The sequence below is a fragment of the Vanacampus margaritifer genome, chromosome 1, assembly GCF_051991255.1.
Source record: "Vanacampus margaritifer isolate UIUO_Vmar chromosome 1, RoL_Vmar_1.0, whole genome shotgun sequence".
Classification (NCBI taxonomy): domain Eukaryota; kingdom Metazoa; phylum Chordata; class Actinopteri; order Syngnathiformes; family Syngnathidae; genus Vanacampus; species Vanacampus margaritifer.
In genome coordinates, this window is record NC_135432.1 from 55001801 (window position 1) to 55021546 (window position 19746).

At 37.9% G+C, this 19746-nt stretch overlaps 2 protein-coding genes, 1 long non-coding RNA gene and 1 other non-coding gene across 9 annotated transcripts in view; 1 reads left to right on the plus strand and 3 right to left on the minus strand.

The window, feature by feature from the left end:
* The window catches only part of arhgef10 (Rho guanine nucleotide exchange factor (GEF) 10), a 49078-nt gene extending 38321 nt beyond the window's left edge, over nucleotides 1–10757 (minus strand). For 2 of the 3 annotated variants that reach the window (XM_077555321.1, XM_077555310.1), the window contains exons 1-3: nucleotides 10622–10757; nucleotides 5474–5580; nucleotides 988–1296 (exon numbers count right to left, since the gene is read on the minus strand). In XM_077555321.1, coding sequence (XP_077411447.1) covers nucleotides 988–1296; nucleotides 5474–5510 — 346 coding nt within the window. In that variant the 5' untranslated portion in view covers nucleotides 5511–5580; nucleotides 10622–10757. Of the gene's footprint in view, nucleotides 1–987; nucleotides 1297–5473; nucleotides 5581–7156; nucleotides 7233–10621 lie in introns of all 3 variants that reach the window. The other variant, XM_077555319.1, reaches the window with a different exon arrangement.
* LOC144041284 (uncharacterized) lies at nucleotides 887–7630 on the plus strand. The gene is made up of 3 exons (XR_013290089.1): nucleotides 887–1319; nucleotides 6530–6644; nucleotides 6741–7630. It is a non-coding gene; the product is annotated as an uncharacterized LOC144041284 (long non-coding RNA).
* Nucleotides 5342–5415, minus strand: trnai-aau (transfer RNA isoleucine (anticodon AAU)). Its single transcript has one exon. It is a non-coding gene; the product is annotated as a tRNA-Ile (tRNA).
* A 1405-nt stretch (nucleotides 10758–12162) lies between the features above and the next one.
* On the minus strand, nucleotides 12163–18474 carry cln8 (CLN8 transmembrane ER and ERGIC protein). Of its 4 annotated transcripts, none has more exons than XM_077555325.1 (5): nucleotides 18338–18385; nucleotides 18039–18125; nucleotides 16611–17216; nucleotides 14599–14969; nucleotides 12163–14245 (listed from the first exon to the last, which is right to left on the minus strand). In XM_077555325.1, exons 3-4 carry the CDS (start codon nucleotides 17157–17159, stop codon nucleotides 14643–14645), a joined length of 876 nt encoding a protein of 291 aa, XP_077411451.1. In that variant the 5' UTR covers nucleotides 17160–17216; nucleotides 18039–18125; nucleotides 18338–18385; the 3' UTR covers nucleotides 12163–14245; nucleotides 14599–14642. The 4 variants fall into 4 exon arrangements, with proteins under 4 accessions (XP_077411451.1, XP_077411450.1, XP_077411448.1 ...); XM_077555324.1 differs by adding an exon at nucleotides 17819–17923 and having other exon boundaries at nucleotides 12163–14969; XM_077555322.1 differs by having other exon boundaries at nucleotides 12163–14969.
* Nucleotides 18475–19746: the final 1272 nt, after the last annotated feature.

The window sequence follows — 19746 nt, forward strand, 5'->3', positions numbered from 1 at the left end:
AATATGTGCCTACAATGAGCCAATCACTGCCATTTGTGGAGGACAGGGACTGTCCCAGCCCTTGAATAGCAAAAGCAGCAATTGAAATGCATGGGAAAATAAATAACTAAACTCCATTTTGTTCCCCCATAAAACGCTTATAAATATTAAAAATTCTATTTTTAAACATCAATTTTTGATGGAAATATTCAACAAAACATCTTACTTGAGGTTAGCTTTTAAACCAAGAGTGCCATCTAGAGGAGTAAAAAAAAAATATCACAGGTGCTTCATAAAGCTTAATTTGCCTGTCTGTCTGTCTGGTTAGCTGTTTAGCTAGCTAGCTAGCTAGCTGGCCCATTTAAACCAAGAGTGCCATCTCGAGGAGTCAAACTATCACAAGTGTTTCATGAAGCTTAATTTGTCTATCACTACTGATTAGTATTTTCAAAATTTTTATTTTTTTTTATTTTTTTTATCGCAATAATTGACTTATAGATTCGTAACATGATTAATCTGTATCTAATCGAATCGTGACCTATGAATCGTGATACGGATCAAATCGGCAGGTACGAGGCAAGTCACACCCCTATTAAAAATATCGTGTAGCGTCTTATTTCGGAGCCGCTTCGACAAATTAAGACATTTCAGTCGATCACCAAGATCTCTAAAGTCCAATTGCCTCTATATATCATGTATGCCTTGCAATTCACACATTCCTTCATTAGAAATACTACAAAGTATCTGGCCCAGACTGCTGCTGCTGCTGTCAACTGTTAGTGATGAGAACCAGAACCAGTGCAGCAGCAGGCAATCAGTCAGCGATACAAAGTGTCATGAGAGAAACATACCACCCCATTTAGGATTAATCAGATAATGTCATCAAAGCAAAGAGAGACAACGGACGGTCAACAACATTTGCCAAGTACTCAGAAGTTGATGACTTACATCGAAATACAACATTTGCAACATCAAAGAAAGTAAGCCAACAATTTGTGTGACACAAACCTGTTGCGCTAGCATCAGTTTCGAAAACATCCTCAGGTGGAGGGGGCAGGGGTAAATCCAACTCCTTTTCATCAGTCCCCTCAGCAGCAGCAGCTGTCAAGAACCTGCATCCGGATGATTCCGCTGAGGGGGCGGTGTCGGGTAAGATGGAAGATATTTGCTCACTCTCTGCCGAATGACACACAGGGTCACTGCTGGAACTCTGATCCTCGTTGCTGGGCTTTGGGGGTGGCCGGTCTGCCTCGGGGACGTCGCTGCCACTGTCATCAAAGTCAAAGGCTTCCCCTTCATCTTCATCTTCATCCAAAACTGCGATTAGAAAAAGCTTGGTGGTAACCAGTTACATTTATTGCGTCACATTTACTTAACTTGTCAGAGTAGTTGCGACATACCTTTGTGGCTAACTTTGCTTAGCTTATTTCATTTTATGTATTTTTTTAATATTGCTATAGAGTGATATTGTTGGGCAATATTTGAATTTGGGCATTCCTATATATTTGTTATATATTTGACATTCATGTACAATTTTAGAAAATACATTAGTAGTTAATCACCAGTTTCACAGTATTGAGTGTTTTTATTTCTGGATATAATTTGAATTAGAATGTTTGTGTTACTCCTATTTAGAATATAATTTAGTGGGATCACTTTTTAGTTTTAATTGAGTCACAACATCATTCTTATCACGTACTGGATATTATGCGCGCTACACATGGCTGGTTAGCTCAGTTGGTTAGTGTTAGAAAGTCAGTCACGTTTCAAAGGCCCAGTTGGAACATAAAAAAATGCTTAGAAAACTATTTTTTCCCCCTTGAAATTAAAACTTTGATCACAGTCATAAGTCAAAAGGCTTCAAAAATAAGTGTCCACCATCACATCAAAGTAAAACACAAAAAAGCAAGTGAGTGCTTTGGCTCTGTAAAGATTTGATTCGCAAACAAACAGCAAATTAGCAACAAATTCAAATGGATGATGAGATCAAATGCAACGTCGCTAAATGGTAAATGCTTTGTCAGCTTTGAAAAATGCATGTGAAAAGAATCAAAATGGGTTTTTAAAAATAACTTTGCTGCTTTAATGTGTGTTTGCTCTGTTTCTGTCTATTTAAGGTTTACACACTCATAATTAAGGGTGGAGTTGACAAGAACGGTGTATTTTCTCACCCCAACGATAATGTAGCTCCAAAAAAGCATATTCTACTCCACAGGAAAGACGATATGGAGCTCCGTAACCGCGTTAGTAATTCAAGGCATCGCAATCGCTCGCTCGGCAGCAGAATGGAAACACACAACTAATGTCGTTCCAGTTTCCACATTGCAATTAGGCCAGTTAAAAACAGCTGTGAGAGAAGTGTAGCTTATGTTTATACGTGACTCTTGGTTTAATGGGTGTGACTGAGCAACATCTGTGACATCACTTTCAATCTAAAATCTTTTAAAGAATCGGAGCCTTCATGTTAAGGCGTCTATTCATCCTGGTTAAATTGTAAAAATATTACTTTTATCACATCCCTCAACTGTTACAGAAGTCAAATCAATCAACCACCATAAATGTTAAGATGTTAAATATGAATATGGTGCATGGTTAAAGTAAAGTATTTATTCAATTACTCTCATCTCTTTTGGGGTACATTCTTCCTCTCTTCTTCTAAAAAAAAAAAAAATCTGACCCACATAATTATTAAATATGCGAAAGGCATACACTGTTCATATCCATATTTATACTGTAATAAGTCATAACAAGCCATGCCTTTTCATATCCCAGGTAGGCATGGGCCGATATTAGATTCTGACAGTATGCCTTGAGCAAAAATATTGCGCTATACTTAAAGTAAAGCTCTAAGATGCCCTTTTTATATATATATATATATATATATATATATATATACATATATATATCTGAGAAATAAATTTAAAAAATCCCACAATTATTTTCTTTTTAAACAAAATAATGAATTGGTTCAAGCGTGTGCCATGTTAACTTGAAAATTATAAATAAATGTTACCATCTTTAGTAAGTCACAGTGTCTCGTCATTGATCATCTATTTTTAGAACAGGCTCTTGGGCTACTCATGTTGTCTTTGGGTGCTAACAGGTACCCGCTGGCACCATGAGTTTTTTTTTTTGTTCGTTTTTAACGACAATGCATATTGATCAACATGTCAGCAAAAAGGCATCCGCGTAAGTATGCCGTGAGCTAAGTAGCACTGTGACAAAATCCCACTCATATGTATGGTGTGATATGTGTGGTGTGTGTGCTCACCCCTCCTGTCTCTGCTCAGCCCACAAAGAGAGTTAAAAAAATAAAATTAAAATAAACTGTATCTGGCCTCTTGTCATTATTATCAAAGCGGTAGCTTATTGAGTTAAAAAAATATATATAAATCACAGCATGTGCCCTGCTTGGAAGTGAAAGAAAAAAAAAAGAAAAGAAAAGCTTATTACTGGTGACGGTGATTTTTACTGGTTATTGAAACCTTGACTTTTTAAAACCATGTTAAACCGTCAAACTGGTCAATGCCTAACCCCAGGTCATGACTATGAGCACATTCTAACAGCTTTTGGCGTGACTGGGCCAATATTCTTACATGCTACCAACCTGCTCAGGAAATGTGAACCTTACATTCCATGACAACTTCAGATCTCTCTTAAGAAAAGCTGTTTTTGGTACGCATCTTGGCAGTACATCAAAGCAACTCACAAATTTAGTTCTTCTCTCTGTGCCATTTGGCTTGTGTTCCTCTTCTTTAACTCATTCACTGCCATTGACGGCTATAGACGTCAAAAATTCATTTGAACTATTTCTAGTAGTTTCACATTATTTTCCACTTTTGTTAACAAGAGTATGAAAACCTAGAAAAAAATGTATTGTACATTTAGAACAGATATAACATTTTTGATTTATCTTGAGTTAACTAGTGAAGTCATGTCATTAATTACAATAAAATTTAAAAATCGCCTGATGCCCCTAATAAAAGATTAATAAAAGGAAAGATTATTAAAAATTAGGGGCATCAGACAATTAATTTTTGTAATTTTAATTAATCGCATGACTTCAATAGTTAACTCACAATTAATCACAAATTTTATATCCGTTCTAAATGTACAATATATATTTTTTTAACTAAATAGAAATAGTTTAAACGAATTTTTTACGTCAATAGCCGTCAATGGCAGTGAATGAGTTAATGGCAGTGAATGAGTTAATGGCAGTGAATGAGTTAATGGACTAATGCAGCTTCTCCTGCCACCCTCAGAAAATGTTTCGCTCTATTCTTTCATCATTCCTTGTCAGACATTTGACACTAGCATTTTTTTTAAACACATTAGTGAAGGTATTTGACTTTTATTAGGTGACTGATAATGTCAAGCAAGTTAAACTGAACTCACGATCAGACCATAAGCAAAGCTAGAAGCTTTGAAGTCCTTCACACAGCCGTGCATGCATCTTTAAATAACTGCTGTAAGTCCCACACACTTTGACACGTAGTCAGTCGTTCCATCCTACTAGTCAGGGCGTTCAAACACCGGCTGTGACTAGTGCCACAAGTCAACACTGTGATCCCGTGCCTATCTACCACACACTCAAGGTGCTTAAGAAATGGCAAACCTGGAGGCAAAGATGCTATCAGTCTTTTTCCATTTGTTTGCTCCTAATTGTGCATGTGGGACACATATGATGCTTGAGAAATGACGGTAATACCTACTGCGCTGAAAAGCAAGTGAGAAGCCAGCTGGCCATTTCTCTGACCTGTGTCTCTTCCTGAATGCTGTCTTCAGTAGTTGTGTGCGATGAAGAAGCATTCAGTCCGACACTGAGGCACATTGTCTAGTGTGCACGCATGCACATTTTACTCTTGTGACTCCCTCAATCATCTGCCCACACCGCACAGCAGTGTGTTCACGGTGCACATTGCAAGAAATGATCCAGGCAAAAGATGACATATCTGTCCATAATGAGTTGGATTAAGGTGCAGTCATTTCTGGACTATAAAGTGCACCTGACTATAAGCCGCGCCAGCTAAATTTGGGGAATACTCGAGTTTGTTACACATATAAACCGCACCTGACTGTAAACCGCAGGTGTTTTAATGTTCCCGTTACTTTCTTTTTCATAATGAGGGCGCAAACTGTATTTGGGCTCAATTGGTTTGTTTTGCTCTGCCTGACGCTCTTGGGCTTCCTTTATAGTACGGCCCCCTTGTGATTTGATGGATAAGCCGCACCCTTGTATTAGCCGCAGGGCCGATTGTGCAAGTGAAAAAAGTAGCGGCTTATAGTCCAGAAATGACTGTACAGTACTTCAAACTGTAATCTAAACTAGCTTCAAGTGGAAGTTAGTCCACTAAAATTTTGGCCCGTACGGGGATCGAACCCGCGACCTTGGCGTTATTAGCACCACGCTCTAACCAACTGTGCTAACCGGCCATGAAACTTGATGACAACAGTCTGTGTAGGATTTGTGAGGAAGCGGTGTTGACCTTACTTTCGGAGGGCGGGGGAGGGAATTCTTCTATATCCATCTTTAAAGCTCTTCGCCTGTACAAGCTCTTCAGACAGCATGCAGAGGATCAACTATGTGCACAAACATTCCTAAAGGAAAGAAAGGGGTTGGGGGGGGGGGGGAGGTCGTGAGACAAGCTGTCATTTCAATACAAATTTTGATTGTCTAACGATCACTTATCCACCTAGCGAAATCGTGTTTTTTGTTGGACTCTTATGTAATTTGTGTGTCAAGTTCAACAGCAGAAAGCCTACCATCGAGTGCCAAGTCACACAAATCAGTGGATGAATGAAAACAAAAGAAGCGCCTGAATTCTGACTGAGTAATTGATCGAGTTGTAGTTTACACAACAATTACATGCAAATTGCACTAGGAGAATGTAATGTCTTGGCTTTAATTGATAACCTTATAATGAATAGTTTAATACCATGGCATTGGGCACCCTGTGTAGCACTAGCAACCATCATAAAAAGAGATATGAATCAGTGTTACAATTACATTTAAGGGATTCCACCAAGAGAAGAAAATTTATTACCACTTCGCAGTACAGTTTGTCAAAGAATATTGTAATTTTTTCACTCATTTTTCTTTCTTAAAAAGATAAAGATTTAGGGTCCGAAGGTCAATGTGGTAATAGCAGGGCTCGGGGAAAGCATCTATGCATGCTAACAAGAAAGAAGAGAGACGCTAATTTAGACCTGCATGGGCATGAGAGGCACTGCATTCCTCACCATCACAATCTTTGCTCATTTACAACCAGAGGTAACACTTCTGCCAAAGTCCTAAAAACAAAACCGTTTCCAATTCTCCTCAAGAGCAGATGACAAGTCCATGACATCATCATGCTTGTAGTGTAGCATAAAGCAGTCATTGTTGATGTATGTATGCTATTCACTAAATCTTTACAGCATAAGTCCCCAACTGTCCAGTTATGTGGAAAACAAAGCCACATAGTGGGGACATAGCCACCAAGATAAGTCATTGTGAGTCTGAAAGCTTGTTTTGTCTGCAAATAATGTGCAATCCTCCGCTTTTCAGTCCTCCGCCCCGTGTAAAGGGCACAAGGCCAGATGGGAGAGTGTGAACACGGGATCAGTGTCTGTCTACAGATCGTAAGGAGACTGGTGGACAGCGCTAACGCTAACACTTGCAGGTAAAGTATACATAGCCTGGGGATAAACAGTTAGCACAATGGAAAAAGAGGAGGAGAAAGTCAACTGTTACATATATTGTCATATTGTTCAAACAGGTTGTAAACAAGCAATCTACCGTGTTTATAACAAGACGTAGCATTCTTACGCCGGTGGCACTGATGACATCATGGAAGCTTGCGGGGGGTCCAACTTTAGCCAAAAGCTAACGTCTTGAGGCTAACCCCGATGGCTGCTATTCATATCAGCACCGAGGAACAAGGAAAGTGGCACAAAGTGAAGCGTTTTCATTTATTAATTGATTGATTAATCAATTGATGCTTGTGAGAGTATCAATATATCGATAACACTGAAACTATAAGATGAAAAGTCAAGTCCTGACAGAATTTCAACAGGGTGACTCATCTATCTACTCATTGCCTAGGACAGCTAGGGAATGAGGGAAGGAAGGGTGGAAAGGAAGGAAGCAATGACATCTTTGTGTGTTTTTTGAACTAGAGAGAGTTGAAGTTACCGTATATAGTCAGGATTAGCAGTCTCTGCTTTTGAGTACCATGTCAGTACTAAACAAAGGGAGAGATTTTCTTCCCCTGTTAGACAGACAGACAGATAAGAAAAATGAGATTAGATAAGACAGATGCCTTATTCATCCTATGAGGGGAAAATAGGTAGGCCTATCAAATTTTCTCTCGGTTTTGTATTGCTTTATTTCTTTGTCTTCTTTGAAAACAAAATTCACCTTTCCAGAAGGCAACCGTCTCCGAACATAACAACCAACACCATTCGTCAAAGACTGAAAAGAGAGCCAAAGACAACTCCAATCCACCCCATGGTTGACGACAGCCTCAGTTGAGCATGTGATTGCATGTTAGGATCACTGAACTGTTTCAGACAAGAAAACATCTGGGCTGCTGGTTGTAATGCAGACAAATTGTTCACCTGTGTATTACCTGCGTTTAAAACACCCAAAGACAAGAGAATGTCATGCTCATTAACGCAATAAAATTTAGAAAAATAAATAACAAAAATGTAGTGCTTGTGCATACTTCATAGTAAATATTATGTCATTCTGGAAACAGATTAAGCAACTATGTCAGAACCATTCCATGACGTTACATTTACACCATGTGGTGATCACTCACAATGAAAGCCCGGGTTTGGTTCTCCAACTGATGTTTTGGGAGTGTACTTAATGACAAGTAGTCCACATATGGGCTGAAAGCCCTAAAACCAAGCCTGGGGAGAGGGTGGTGTAAGAAGTGGAAGACTTTTGTTGCTTTTTCGGAAGATTTATGGCTTGTTTAATTGAGTGTCGTGTCTGGATCGCGGTTTATTAGCCAGGATTAAAGTAAATTTAGCTCAGTTTTCAAAGACTAGATAACTTAAGAAAATCATTTGCAAGAAGATTTGAGGGAATACAAGACAGTTGCTGGCAGCATACTAATTTTGCGTTTTTGAAAACGACATTAAAAGTTCTTTTTTTTTATCATTGCATCTTAACAGATATTTGTGTAATATTTGCCTGGTGCTTCGCATCATTGGTAGTTTCAAGAGCCAAACACAAAAATATGTTCACTAAAAGCCAAAGATTCCTTTTTTTCTAACTAAAGAAAAACTATGAGGGTATTCCAAATTTCCAAGTGAAAAGTGCAAACCCTCCAAACTGAGCAGCCTTAATAAGCAGTTTCTGTTGTTCCATTTCCTTGGCCTGACTTGGACTACAGTCAGAGCATGTGGTTGAGACAAACATGCTCAGAATACAGCACAATCAAAGCAAAGCAATTACGACACTCACAATTTATGGATCCGACTAAAACGACCTACAACAGGTGATCACTTCCAGCCAGAACAACAATCTTCAGTTAAACCTCCTTTCTCAATCTCAAGTGTGTCTCAAACTTAGACGAACCATCAAGAAAATCTGCACCAACCGCTATACTTCCCACCCACGCCTCAAGCAGGGTGGGAAGTCTGGTGAGTGCAGCGGAGCAAAAAAAAAAGTTTGGGGTTTTCTAAAAATATCCATGGACGTACACTGAGAATAATCAACATGCAATCAAAGCAGCGGTATGGTATCGTACGTCACCTGGCAGTTATATTTGTGGACCTCACTCGTGTGGATTGCCGGAAGTAAACTTGAGATGTGATATTTTATATACAGTAAAAAAAAAAAAGGATTGCATGTCTGACAGCTCTGGGTGTTTCAAATTAGAATGCCTTCTAATTAATAGACTGACTAAACAGTAAGCCACAACAAAAACTTTGAAAGCTTAAGCCAACAAAGTAGTGAGCATGCATTGGGAAATAGCTTGAGATTTTGTTAAATAGTTGGATATAATTAAGTCTCTACAAGAGGATGTTATGTTATGTGTGCTGTAATACTTTTGTTTTTCTATATTTTGACCAAAGAATGGCAAGGGACCTTGTATTAAGACCTGTTTTACGTAATAGGGGAAACAAACTTGAAGAATTGATATTCTAATTGATATCTTATTTGGCGTAGTTCTGTAGGGTAGCAATCGCCAATCTTCTTTTTTGCACCACGGACCGGTTTCTCATAGAAAACGAAACCGAGAACCATGAAGTCCATTCAGCGCGTTCCCTAAAAAGACTACCGTAGTTTGTTTGAGCAAGGTGTTGATGAACAACACAACACTACTTGATCCACGTCTGCAGCTCTACTAAAAATAATAATAATAATAATAATTTTAAAAAAGCAAATGCTTGGTTCACAAATATTTAAGATTTTCAGTGTGCATGCACACCTGTGTCAGGAACAAGGGTACTGTGGTGGTGAAATTTTGTTCAGTTAAGATTGTCACCTGTCACCGTGGGAACTGCGGTTCAAGGCCATCCCTGGACACACATGCTTGAGCAAGACACCCTTACCCTGAACTGTCCCCGCGCGCTTAAGCGGCAACTTGCTTAAATAAGGTGGTGATGAAAACAACTAATCGGATTGACGGCAAACATTTACAGACTTAACCTTATGATCCATGTCTCCCAACACATGACACCAGTTATTCAATTGTACACTAACCGTTTTGTCCCAGGCAGGGTTGTCTATAAAATTAATAAAAATTGTGTGTGATTAGTGGGTTGTGATTCAGAAAATTCACAACTCAGTTGAGAGCTCACAGAAGGAAACTGCACTCCAGTGAGGGAAAATATACCTGTACTCCCAAAGAGCCCACTCAAGATGTTTACAAAGGGTAGGCGGGGGGTTGCATTTGTAGTCACAGCCAAGCCACCCTGGCGATTTGCTAAACAAATTAACAGTGAAGACTCCGACAACTGAGTGTGTGGTGTGAACATGAATGGCAAAAGACAGCAGACTGTACATGTACATGTAAAGTACCATTCTTGAGTGGATGACAACATATATAGTTTTATTAAGACAAATGTTGAGAGAATGGGAAATTTATGTTTTGTTTTGTTTTTGTCTATCTGTAAAGAATAAAAACATACATTCCAGATGACTGGAGCTAGGAAGTCTGCTCCCTCAGGAATGCCATGCATGACTACTTGAATTTGTTGTTGCCTTGGCTGCGCCAGTTTAGAAAGACTTTACACTTCCTCACTAAATAGCACATGCAAACTTGATTTATTTTTGCGTCAATAAAATTACAATACAATTATACTTCCGTTGTTTTATTTATGAAAGAGTGGTGAATCAATTACTTGGGAGCTTTAAAAAAGAATAATAATAATAATAATAAAAAAAACACAGATTGTCTGCTACCCGGACACGTTGACACTGAGTAACGTTATTGGACAGCGTTAAAATTGGCAACTTGACAACCTGTGGCGCCACGTAAAATCCGTGTCCCAACACGCCAACTTCATCGTGCACCAAGCCAAAAAAAACTTAACACATTTTCCAGCACCTAAATTTAACGTTAGTAAAAAAGTGCAAGTAAATACATGAGTTTTAGTTATAGAAATCTGCCAGAAACAATAAAACACGTTTTCAACTCACCATTTCACGACTTTAACCAAGCGCTACAGTTTATCCTTTTGGAGTAATCCTGTACCCGTTAAAAGCAATGTTGGATTAGCGACTAGACATCACTACACTTTCGCCTGGTGTCCGTCTTAACTAGTCTCCCTTCGATCCAAACTGGCTCCATCCTGGGAAAAACCCTCATGTCCAAAGCATTCATCTGATTGGTCGATGGGCGAGTTTAGCACGCGCCCATTGGAGGAGCGAAGACGTCAATCAATTAGCCAACTTCTTCCTCCCCGGGAGGACTGGAATGTGGCCACGTGACTTGTGAGGTGGCTCCCGAGTCCCCACTGCACAGCTGTCCTGAGAAGATTTTAGATCGATTGATGATCTTCTGGAAATGGGACGCCTTAATATTTTCACACTATCGTATATGAAGCATTAGGTACACATCAGTGTTCACTGTTCACCATGCAGAGATTCTTAATTTCCCAAACATAGTGTCGTGAGATCAGGAAATTATCCATTTTCATTTAAAGGTTTTGAAATTTATGTGAGTAAGTCAATTTGTGACTAAATTGACACAAGAGCATTATTATATTGTGTTATCTTTGTGACATTTTTGTTTGGTAGTGTGCCAAGAGATTTTTCTAACGTGTATAAGTGCTATTGCTCAATACATTTAAAATAATGATAGGGAAGGGAACCATTTGCACAATTGTTGCAATACCTAATGTCAACCTTTTATGGACACAGTTAAAGATTTAACAACGTTGGGAAGCGTTTTAATCAAAAGTTAAATATTAACCTGGGGACCATGTGAACTGATAATATATGTGAACTGGTCAACCAGAACACTTATTGATATGTTTTTATTTTTTAAACATCAACATTAAATGCAATATTCTGCATACTAGGTCTAATTATCAAAACATTATGAGGCCTATTTGAACATTCAAAAAAAATCTAAACTTTTGAATGCACACGTTGAACTGCTTTTTACACAGCTTGCAGTTTTCTAACAAGGAGCTGAATGACAAGATTCACGACAGGTAGACAGATACATTTCCAGGGATGTTCACTTAAACTTTCTGCTCATGTGACTCTTCCAGTCTCTCTGCATCTCTGTTGCATCCTGCTGATAATAACACTTGCCCTTTGAGAACATATCCTGTTGGAAGCCTCGCAATATTTGTAAACTGACTGATGAAAAGTATTCTACAATGGCCTGTGATGCCATCTGAAACAACTATACTGCTTACTGTTATACAGTAAATATGTAATGAGAAGTACTTTTAGTAAAAACATTTTTTTTTTTAAACCAAAACGTTTCAAGTTTTACACTAACAAATGTATTGGTTTATTGTACATAAATATAAGATTATGTGTAAATTCTTTATATTTCTGCCATAGACTAACTCTTTTATTCATTTCATTCAAATGTTGAATTTTCATATAAACATACACTTTTCTTATATGTAATAAAATATATTTACAACAAATTAACAGCATACTGCATAGTTCCTTAGCATTTTTTTAAAAAAAAAATAACATACACGAGGATCTCAGCACACTAGGGTTCAAAAAAGCTTTATTAAGTCACCTGTGCACTTACACCCATAAATGGCCATGAAGTACAACCTCATATTGTTCAAATTAATGACCCTGAGCATTTACACATTCCTGTAGTTTCTACACTCACGCACACTTTGACAGAAAATCAATTCCTTCGCATACTTTTCTTGTGAATTTACACATCATCAACAGTGTGGTTTTCATGTACATAGTACTGTACTTTAACTTGAACACCCCTTGTGATTTTGGTGGCCATTCAATGGGCCCTCGTTGACCTATTCATCTATGGGTTGATTCATTTCATGTGGTAACAAATAATTAACAAAGTAGAAGGATAACAACTACATTTCGCTAGCGTCAGGCCAAATCCTTGTACCTCCAAAATAGCACTTTTCAGGAGACCCCCAAAACAGCATGTTTGTTCAACCATGGCATCCATCAGAGCAAGCCATTTAGAACACTATTGATTGGGTAATAATTTGTAAAAAATAAAATTAAAAATAATAATTTAAAAAAACATGTGTGGTTCTGACCAATAGTACAGATTTTTTTAAATAAAAATTAAAATTCACCAACTTTTTGCCCGACGCCAGCGATTTGCAAACCTGTATTTTGGGCCAACCAAACTGTGGAATGATGACTCCTGCTTTGGACAACCACTTGGCCTTGACCTTTTCTGGAACTAATTAGTACACAGCAACAATCACATGAACGTACCTGGATTGCATTTTAAAACACTTTGCGGTAATTCTGAATCAAACCCGTTTCAGTTAATAATGAGCACAGAAGAAAAAAAAGCATCTTTCACTTGTTAAAATAATTTTCTGCAATTAAAAACCATTGCATGCTACACTCTGTCATACTGTGAAAAATAACACATGTAACCTATTGAAATCTTTTGGTAACATAGAAGTCAACGCCCCCCACCCCCCCAAAAAAAATTCTTGACAATATGTTCCATACAGGCCCACTAGTCTAAATACGGTATTCTAGTTAATATTGCGTTAGTGGACTATGAGTTAAGCAGCAAAATCCAGCAGTTTTATTGAATATCAGAAGGCGGCCATATTGCCACTTGCTGTCGAGTGAAAATGACATCATAGTTGCTCAGGTAGCAACCAATCACAGCTGTGCTTCAGAAAACAGGTGAGTTGTGATTGGTCGTTGCCTGAGCCTTGAGCAACTGTGATGTCATCTTCAGTCGACAGCAAGTGGAAAATTGGCCGCCTTCTGATATTCAATAAAACTGCTGGATTTTGCTGCTTAACTCATATTCCACCAATGTAATTTTTAGACTAGTGAGGTCACATATAACATGTTATTATCAAGAAATGTTTAAGGCTGACTTCCCCTTTAAGGTTTATGATGAAAGCATTAGTCCAACAGAGCCGTAGTCTGGGCATGTCCCAGTCGTTCGTTCAGCATTGATGAACTACAACATGTTTTATACTGTTTGGTTGTAAAGTGGATTCAAAAGTTGAATCCCCACCTGCTCAGTCGTCCGCTGTTATTTTCAACTATAATTCAAAAGAAGAACCACATCATATTGCGTTTTGTCTATTAAAAGCATGGTTTCCACTTAACAGCTTCTCTACACACTCCAAAAATTCACACTTTAGTTCCTCACAATTGTGGTTTAGATCTGTGGTCCTCAACCACCGGTCCTCGGCTCGGTGCCAATCAGTAATGCATTCATTTTTTACGTCAGCCTCCCACCCAAACGATTACCTTCCAAAGGGCAGTATATGTAGAATTGGGTGATTATTTGATCGAGAATCATCATATTACAGTGAGCCGAATTGAGCTAAGAACATATTTAAAATCAAATCGAAGTCACCAAAATCGCCAGCTGTGCCAGTATACAGATGTGGTGAGAGCAAGTGCAACTTTAGACCGAGTTTCTGCCACCAAATTGTCACTCCGCTTGGTGCATTTACAGCCTTACGCTGTATATTATAAAATTATATATATATGTTAATTTAAAATACAAATGTGAAGAACAAGTACATGGGAATTATTTCAAGTGAATAGTACAAATAAAGTAGGTCGATTCAGGTGCGTTTTTTTTTTCTTTCAAAAAAGCTTAAAAGGAACCCCAACTGTAATGACAAGTTTGCTCTATATTATTTATTTGGTTGTTGCTAACATAACTATAAGATTCAAACTTTATTTGGACGTACGGCGCCATTGTTATTTACGTCGTTACATTATTTCACATTGCTCGGCAGAGAGCCAGCCGCCATTCTACGTCACTACGCGCCGAATGCGTTGCGACGTAAACAACAATGGCGCCGTAGGTGCAAATAAAGTTTCTACAAAATGTATTAAACTGGAAACGATTTTTGAAAAATGAATCTCGTACTTATGTTACTAACAATCAAATAAATAATACAGAGCAAACTTGTCATGACAGTCGGGGGTTCCTTTTAAGTCACCTTAAAAAGTAACTGTGCCTGGTAACCAACTTCGCTGTTACTTCTTAACTTGCATGAGGTTTGTCAGCAGCATCAGCCTGATCCTCGGTGCGGTTGTTTCCAAGTGCCGGCTTATTGCCAAAGTTCCAGTCAACAGGGTTGAAGAGCTGCATGGTCTTCTTGTAGGTCCAAAATGGATTCATGATAATGGTGAGCAGCAGCAGGCCGATGAAGAAGACGAGGCGTAAGGCCAGGGGGAAGTTATTGTTGATCACCTCCCAGTGGTTAAAGCTTGTCCACCAAAGGTAGTAGGTTAGGACAATGCGACAGTGGAACATGTGGATCATCACCCATTGGTTGGCTTTCCAGAACAGACTTCTAGCCCAGCCGGCCTAACATGAACAAAGAGAGTGAGAAGGAAAGAAATGTAAAAAAACTTTACATTATGTACTAGGGATGTCACAATTTCATCAACAAACAACAGAGCAAACGGAGAAAACGACCAATCACAGCTCACTTGCTTTCTGAAGGTGAGCCGTGATTGGTCGTTACCTGAGCCCTGAGCAACTGTGATGTCATTTTCAGTCGACAGCAAGTCGCAAAATGGATGGATTAAAAACGGGTGGATTTTGCTGCTTAACTCACATTCAACACCCCAATATTAATCATAATGCGTGTTTATACTAGTGGGGGCACATACAACATATTGTAAAGAAAATTTTAGGGTTGACTTCCACTTAAATGTAAGAAACTGGCTGGATTTGGCTTTGTGAAAAGTATCTTTCCTTATACGTATCACGAATCGATATGTGTAATGTGTAGATGCTATGAGTTTCACTTTTTAACAAAACTTCTAAAATGAATGACATTTTCTCCAATAATATTAAAATGTAAAAAAAAAATATATATATATATATATATATATATATATATATATATATATATATATATATATATATATATATATATATATATATATATATATATATATATATATATATATATATACTTTTTTTTTCTTCCTGATACTAAACATTAGCCCACAATAAATATTTTTCAAAACTTGTTTGCAGTTTTATTTTTATTTTTTTATTACTAACTTATAGGGCTGGGCAATAAATCAAATTAATTTGATTAATCTTCATTTTAAAAATCAAGTCATTGAAAATTTGCGAAATCGTGAAATCGAGGTGCATATAAATAATACTCTTATGAATAGCTATTTTTTGCACAAGCTATGAATGTTAACTTTACGTTAAAACTTAAAGTCAGTATAGAATATTGTTGTCTGAACATTTTGCTCAGGATTTATTTTTGAATAAATAAAAGTTTGTTGTTGTTTTTTTTATTATTATTATTAAAATCGTAATTATCCAGTATGAGATATGTATTTTTTGGCCATATCGCCCAGCCCTACTTGCTTTAATTACTGTTAAAAAAAATTATATCTCAGACCATCACACAATGTGTTTTATATTAGTATTTTCTGCACAGTTACAAAATACAGCATTGTGCTTTGAAGTTATTGGGGGGGCTGGGGGGGGGGGGGTCTTCAGCAGGAAGTGGGACTTTAGTCAAGATGGAAGGACAAAGGAATTCTTCCCTTCCCAATGTAAGCCACATACAAGCATACATCCAACTCAATGAAAGAATGTCTTCTGTCGTGTGTGCCTCATGCATGCAGACCAAATGTAATTACTTCAAGTACAGTTGAAAACGACTGACTATTTAACATCTGTAATGCGCTTTGATGAACTGAATGTAACTTAAACGGCAGAACAAGAAAGTATAGCTCAGAAATAAAAATATAACTTCCTTCTCTAAGAACATAAAACATATTTTTAAGATTTTAAATGAAACCTGACGACTTTTGTACTACATATATTAAATGGAGTACAAAAAAAGTATTACTATTTCAAAACCATTATTTTACAATTGGAAACACAATAGTGATCGGATATTTTCATACCATTTCATCTCAAATTGCGCCCTAAAAAGATAAACAAAACACAGGCGATGCAATATTGTCTTACCTTCAGAAGCATCCAGGATATGCAGGTGAATGGTGTGCTCATTTCCAACAGTAGCACCACCATTGGCACAAAGTGGCCCATGGAATCTGACATAATTCCCCCTCCGTATCCTGCCAGGGCGAAGAAATGGTGCGTTGCCAGGGCGAGGTCAAGTGACCGAAACATAAAACTGTAGGCGTGAAATGCTGCATTCTCAAAAACAAAGAACCCCGTGGCTGTGAGCATATTAAACCATGACCAGTCCTCCTGCCCACTCGCTATGTCTCTGCTCAACCTTGAGTCCTGAGTCAGTGCTCTGAGACCAGCTACTGAACTCTGGATGCCAAACACTGCGCGGGTAGCCGCAAGGCTCCAGAAAACCTTCTCTTTAGCTTGGAGGCAATTGTACGTGCGGGATAGCGATGAAGACAGGAAGTGAGCGAGGAGGAAGACCGAGGCATAGAAGGCAAAACCTAGGCCGATAAGTTGGAATCGAACGTTCCATGGAAAGTATTCTGCAATGGCCTGGGAGGTGGCCTCAGATGGAGGTAGCTGCTGTTCAGGATCCATGGTCAAGAGAAAATGTAGTCGCTCAGCAGCTTGATAGATACATGATGTGCCAGTGGCCTGCAAGACAGGAGAAAGCATCATATGGGATTTGAAATGTTTTATCGTTTTGATCTCAATCAACTTTATTCAGCAGACTCATAGTCCATAAAAAACACATATCCAATACACAATAAAATATATGATTTAAATATTTAAGAAGAAAAGAACAAAATAAATGTAAATAATAATAATTCAACTAGTTTCACAAAGAACTAAAGCCAGGGTTTGACGGCAGCCCAATCATCCAATTCGGAGAAGCATTCAAATGGCTTATAAATCTATATGACCATTTCCTAGCAGTGCGTGAAAAATATTAAATGCACTACAAAACATTTCACTTGCACCTTGGCCTTCCAAGCAATATGCACATGCAGTCTTTTTACGCACTGTTGAGCTTATAGATGCTTGACTTTTTGAATTTGTTCACAAGGGAGCAGTGTACAGAGTACAATTTGGCTGGAACAACATAATGAACATTCTCCAAACACTTGAGGAATTTTCTAACCAACATGCTAGCTTGCGCATGTAACATGTTTGTCTGTGCATATCATTAAACATTTGATCAGTGATGACATGGCCTAGATTATTAATTTTACAGTAAAATGATGGATCTTTGTCACCTTTTGCTATACAGATGATGACAACACTCTTTTGGCATTGTATCTAACATCAAATCATTCCCCATTTGACCTGCATGCTCTGACACGGCACTCAGACTGGATGTACTGTACAAAAAATAAATTGTAGTTCATATGTTAATGTTTATGTAATTGTTCACATGGAACAATACAATTACAGGTACGGATTCATCCACAGATCTAGAAAAGAATGTCTACATACCCATTTAGAAATGTGCTGGCAGGCAGAGCCTCCCGACCCAATTACTGTATTATCTTCGACTCCTCCTTGTGCCTTCCTTGTTTGTAGCTACAAATTATGACAATTGCAATCAATACTCAATTGATGCGAGAAAGTAAATGTTACCACCAGCAAACTTTAAACCTCCGAGCCAGTCAAAAGCATCAAGCTCGGCACGTTCAAAACACGTATACAAGAAAAATAATATTACAAATTCGCAAAAATAATACGTGACATCGGATGAAACTCAAGAATGATTTTAAAAGACCTTGGATACTTACTGTACGTTAGTAATGTTATTCGCGTTGCCATTTACTCTCGTGTCACACGACTTTAATCTAGTCACGTGACATTTAAACCGGAAGTTACGCCTACTTTGGATTTTTGGACACCCCATTGGACAATACGTGTGTGCGCCCTATCGGTTTGCTTCCTGTCTTCAAATCGATGTTTGTCATTTACTAGCAGTCCATAATTATTATAGAGTGTTAGCCATAATTATTATAGAGTCTTAGCCATAATTATTATAGAGTCTTAGTCATTAATTTGTTTCACGTTTTCTCATACATTTTTAAACATTTGAAAAAGAAAAAAATCGCCCCCCCTGCAAACAGGCACAACAATGGCATTGTAACGCTCTAATTGCTGGAGTTGGCAGTGTAGTGTAGTACATGATTTTTCTAAAATTCCGTTAATGAAGGGTTAGGTTACATTAACATAGATAGGCAGTCGACTATTTTCCAACAGCTACACTATCAACGAAGTCTTGTCTCATATTACCATCTGGTGGTCCTTTGGCGTCACTGCAGTGCCTTATAACGTCATCAAATAAAGTTTTCATTACACGCATTCCTGATTTCGTAAGTACTTATTTTCATGTAAACATTTAGAAAGTGCAGTGTTACAAAATTAACCAAACACTTTGTGTTAATGACGCATTTTCCAGAGTCTCAGACTACTGTAATGACAAAGTGTAAAACTGACATTCGTTTTATAGCTGATAATGTTACTGCTTACTAGTTTTAAGTTTTGTTTTTTAAAATTTAATTTCACTTGGTAGATCATTACCGCCTCAATTTCGCTATCGATCATTTTTTATAATCATCCCTCATCTAAAATGCCGCATTTTGAATCGAACGATAACGACAAATGAATGTAAAATGTGTCTCTGTGTTTTGCATTTTATGGAGCCACTTATTGTGTCAATTGGTACAAAAAAACACAATCTGTCGAAACATTAGAAACTTATTTTGTTTTCTCGTAAAGTTTACCATAAAAGTTGGAAGCTATGTAAAGGGGGCAACAATTCCATATTTCACCCATTTTCATTGTTTGTTGGTGTCACAGCTATGGGTCCTGAGTAGAAGTGTTATTTAAAGCTTTTTTTTTTTTTTTTAAGAAAGGGGGGCATGTTAATATGTTAAATGCTTAATTTACAAATTATTACATTTGTACAGGGAGTTTGCCCATCAACAGTATTATTGACTGCAGTATGTAGGCTATGCCATGTTTCCGTAATGCTATATGTAATTTGCTGAGTCTGAATGCATTTGCTGTCAGAGCTCTCACTGAGAAGCCCGTGGCATGTCTGGCCTCTTGCTGCTACGTGACACTTGATGTCACTGAGGTCAACCACACTTAATGTGTAGGCCGTCAATCCAGCTATCGTCCTATTTATCTATACCGTTTC

What these genes read in the sequence shown, in the direction of transcription:
- cln8 (XM_077555323.1), bottom strand. Translation starts at nt 17,159, where the DNA reads ATGGATCCTGAACAGCAGCTACCTCCATCTGAGGCCACCTCCCAGGCC. An exon ending in TATCCTGGATGCTTCTGAAG is followed by an intron (nt 14,970 to 16,610) that starts GTAAGACAATAT and finishes TGTTCATGTTAG; the next exon opens with GCCGGCTGGGCTAGAAGTCT.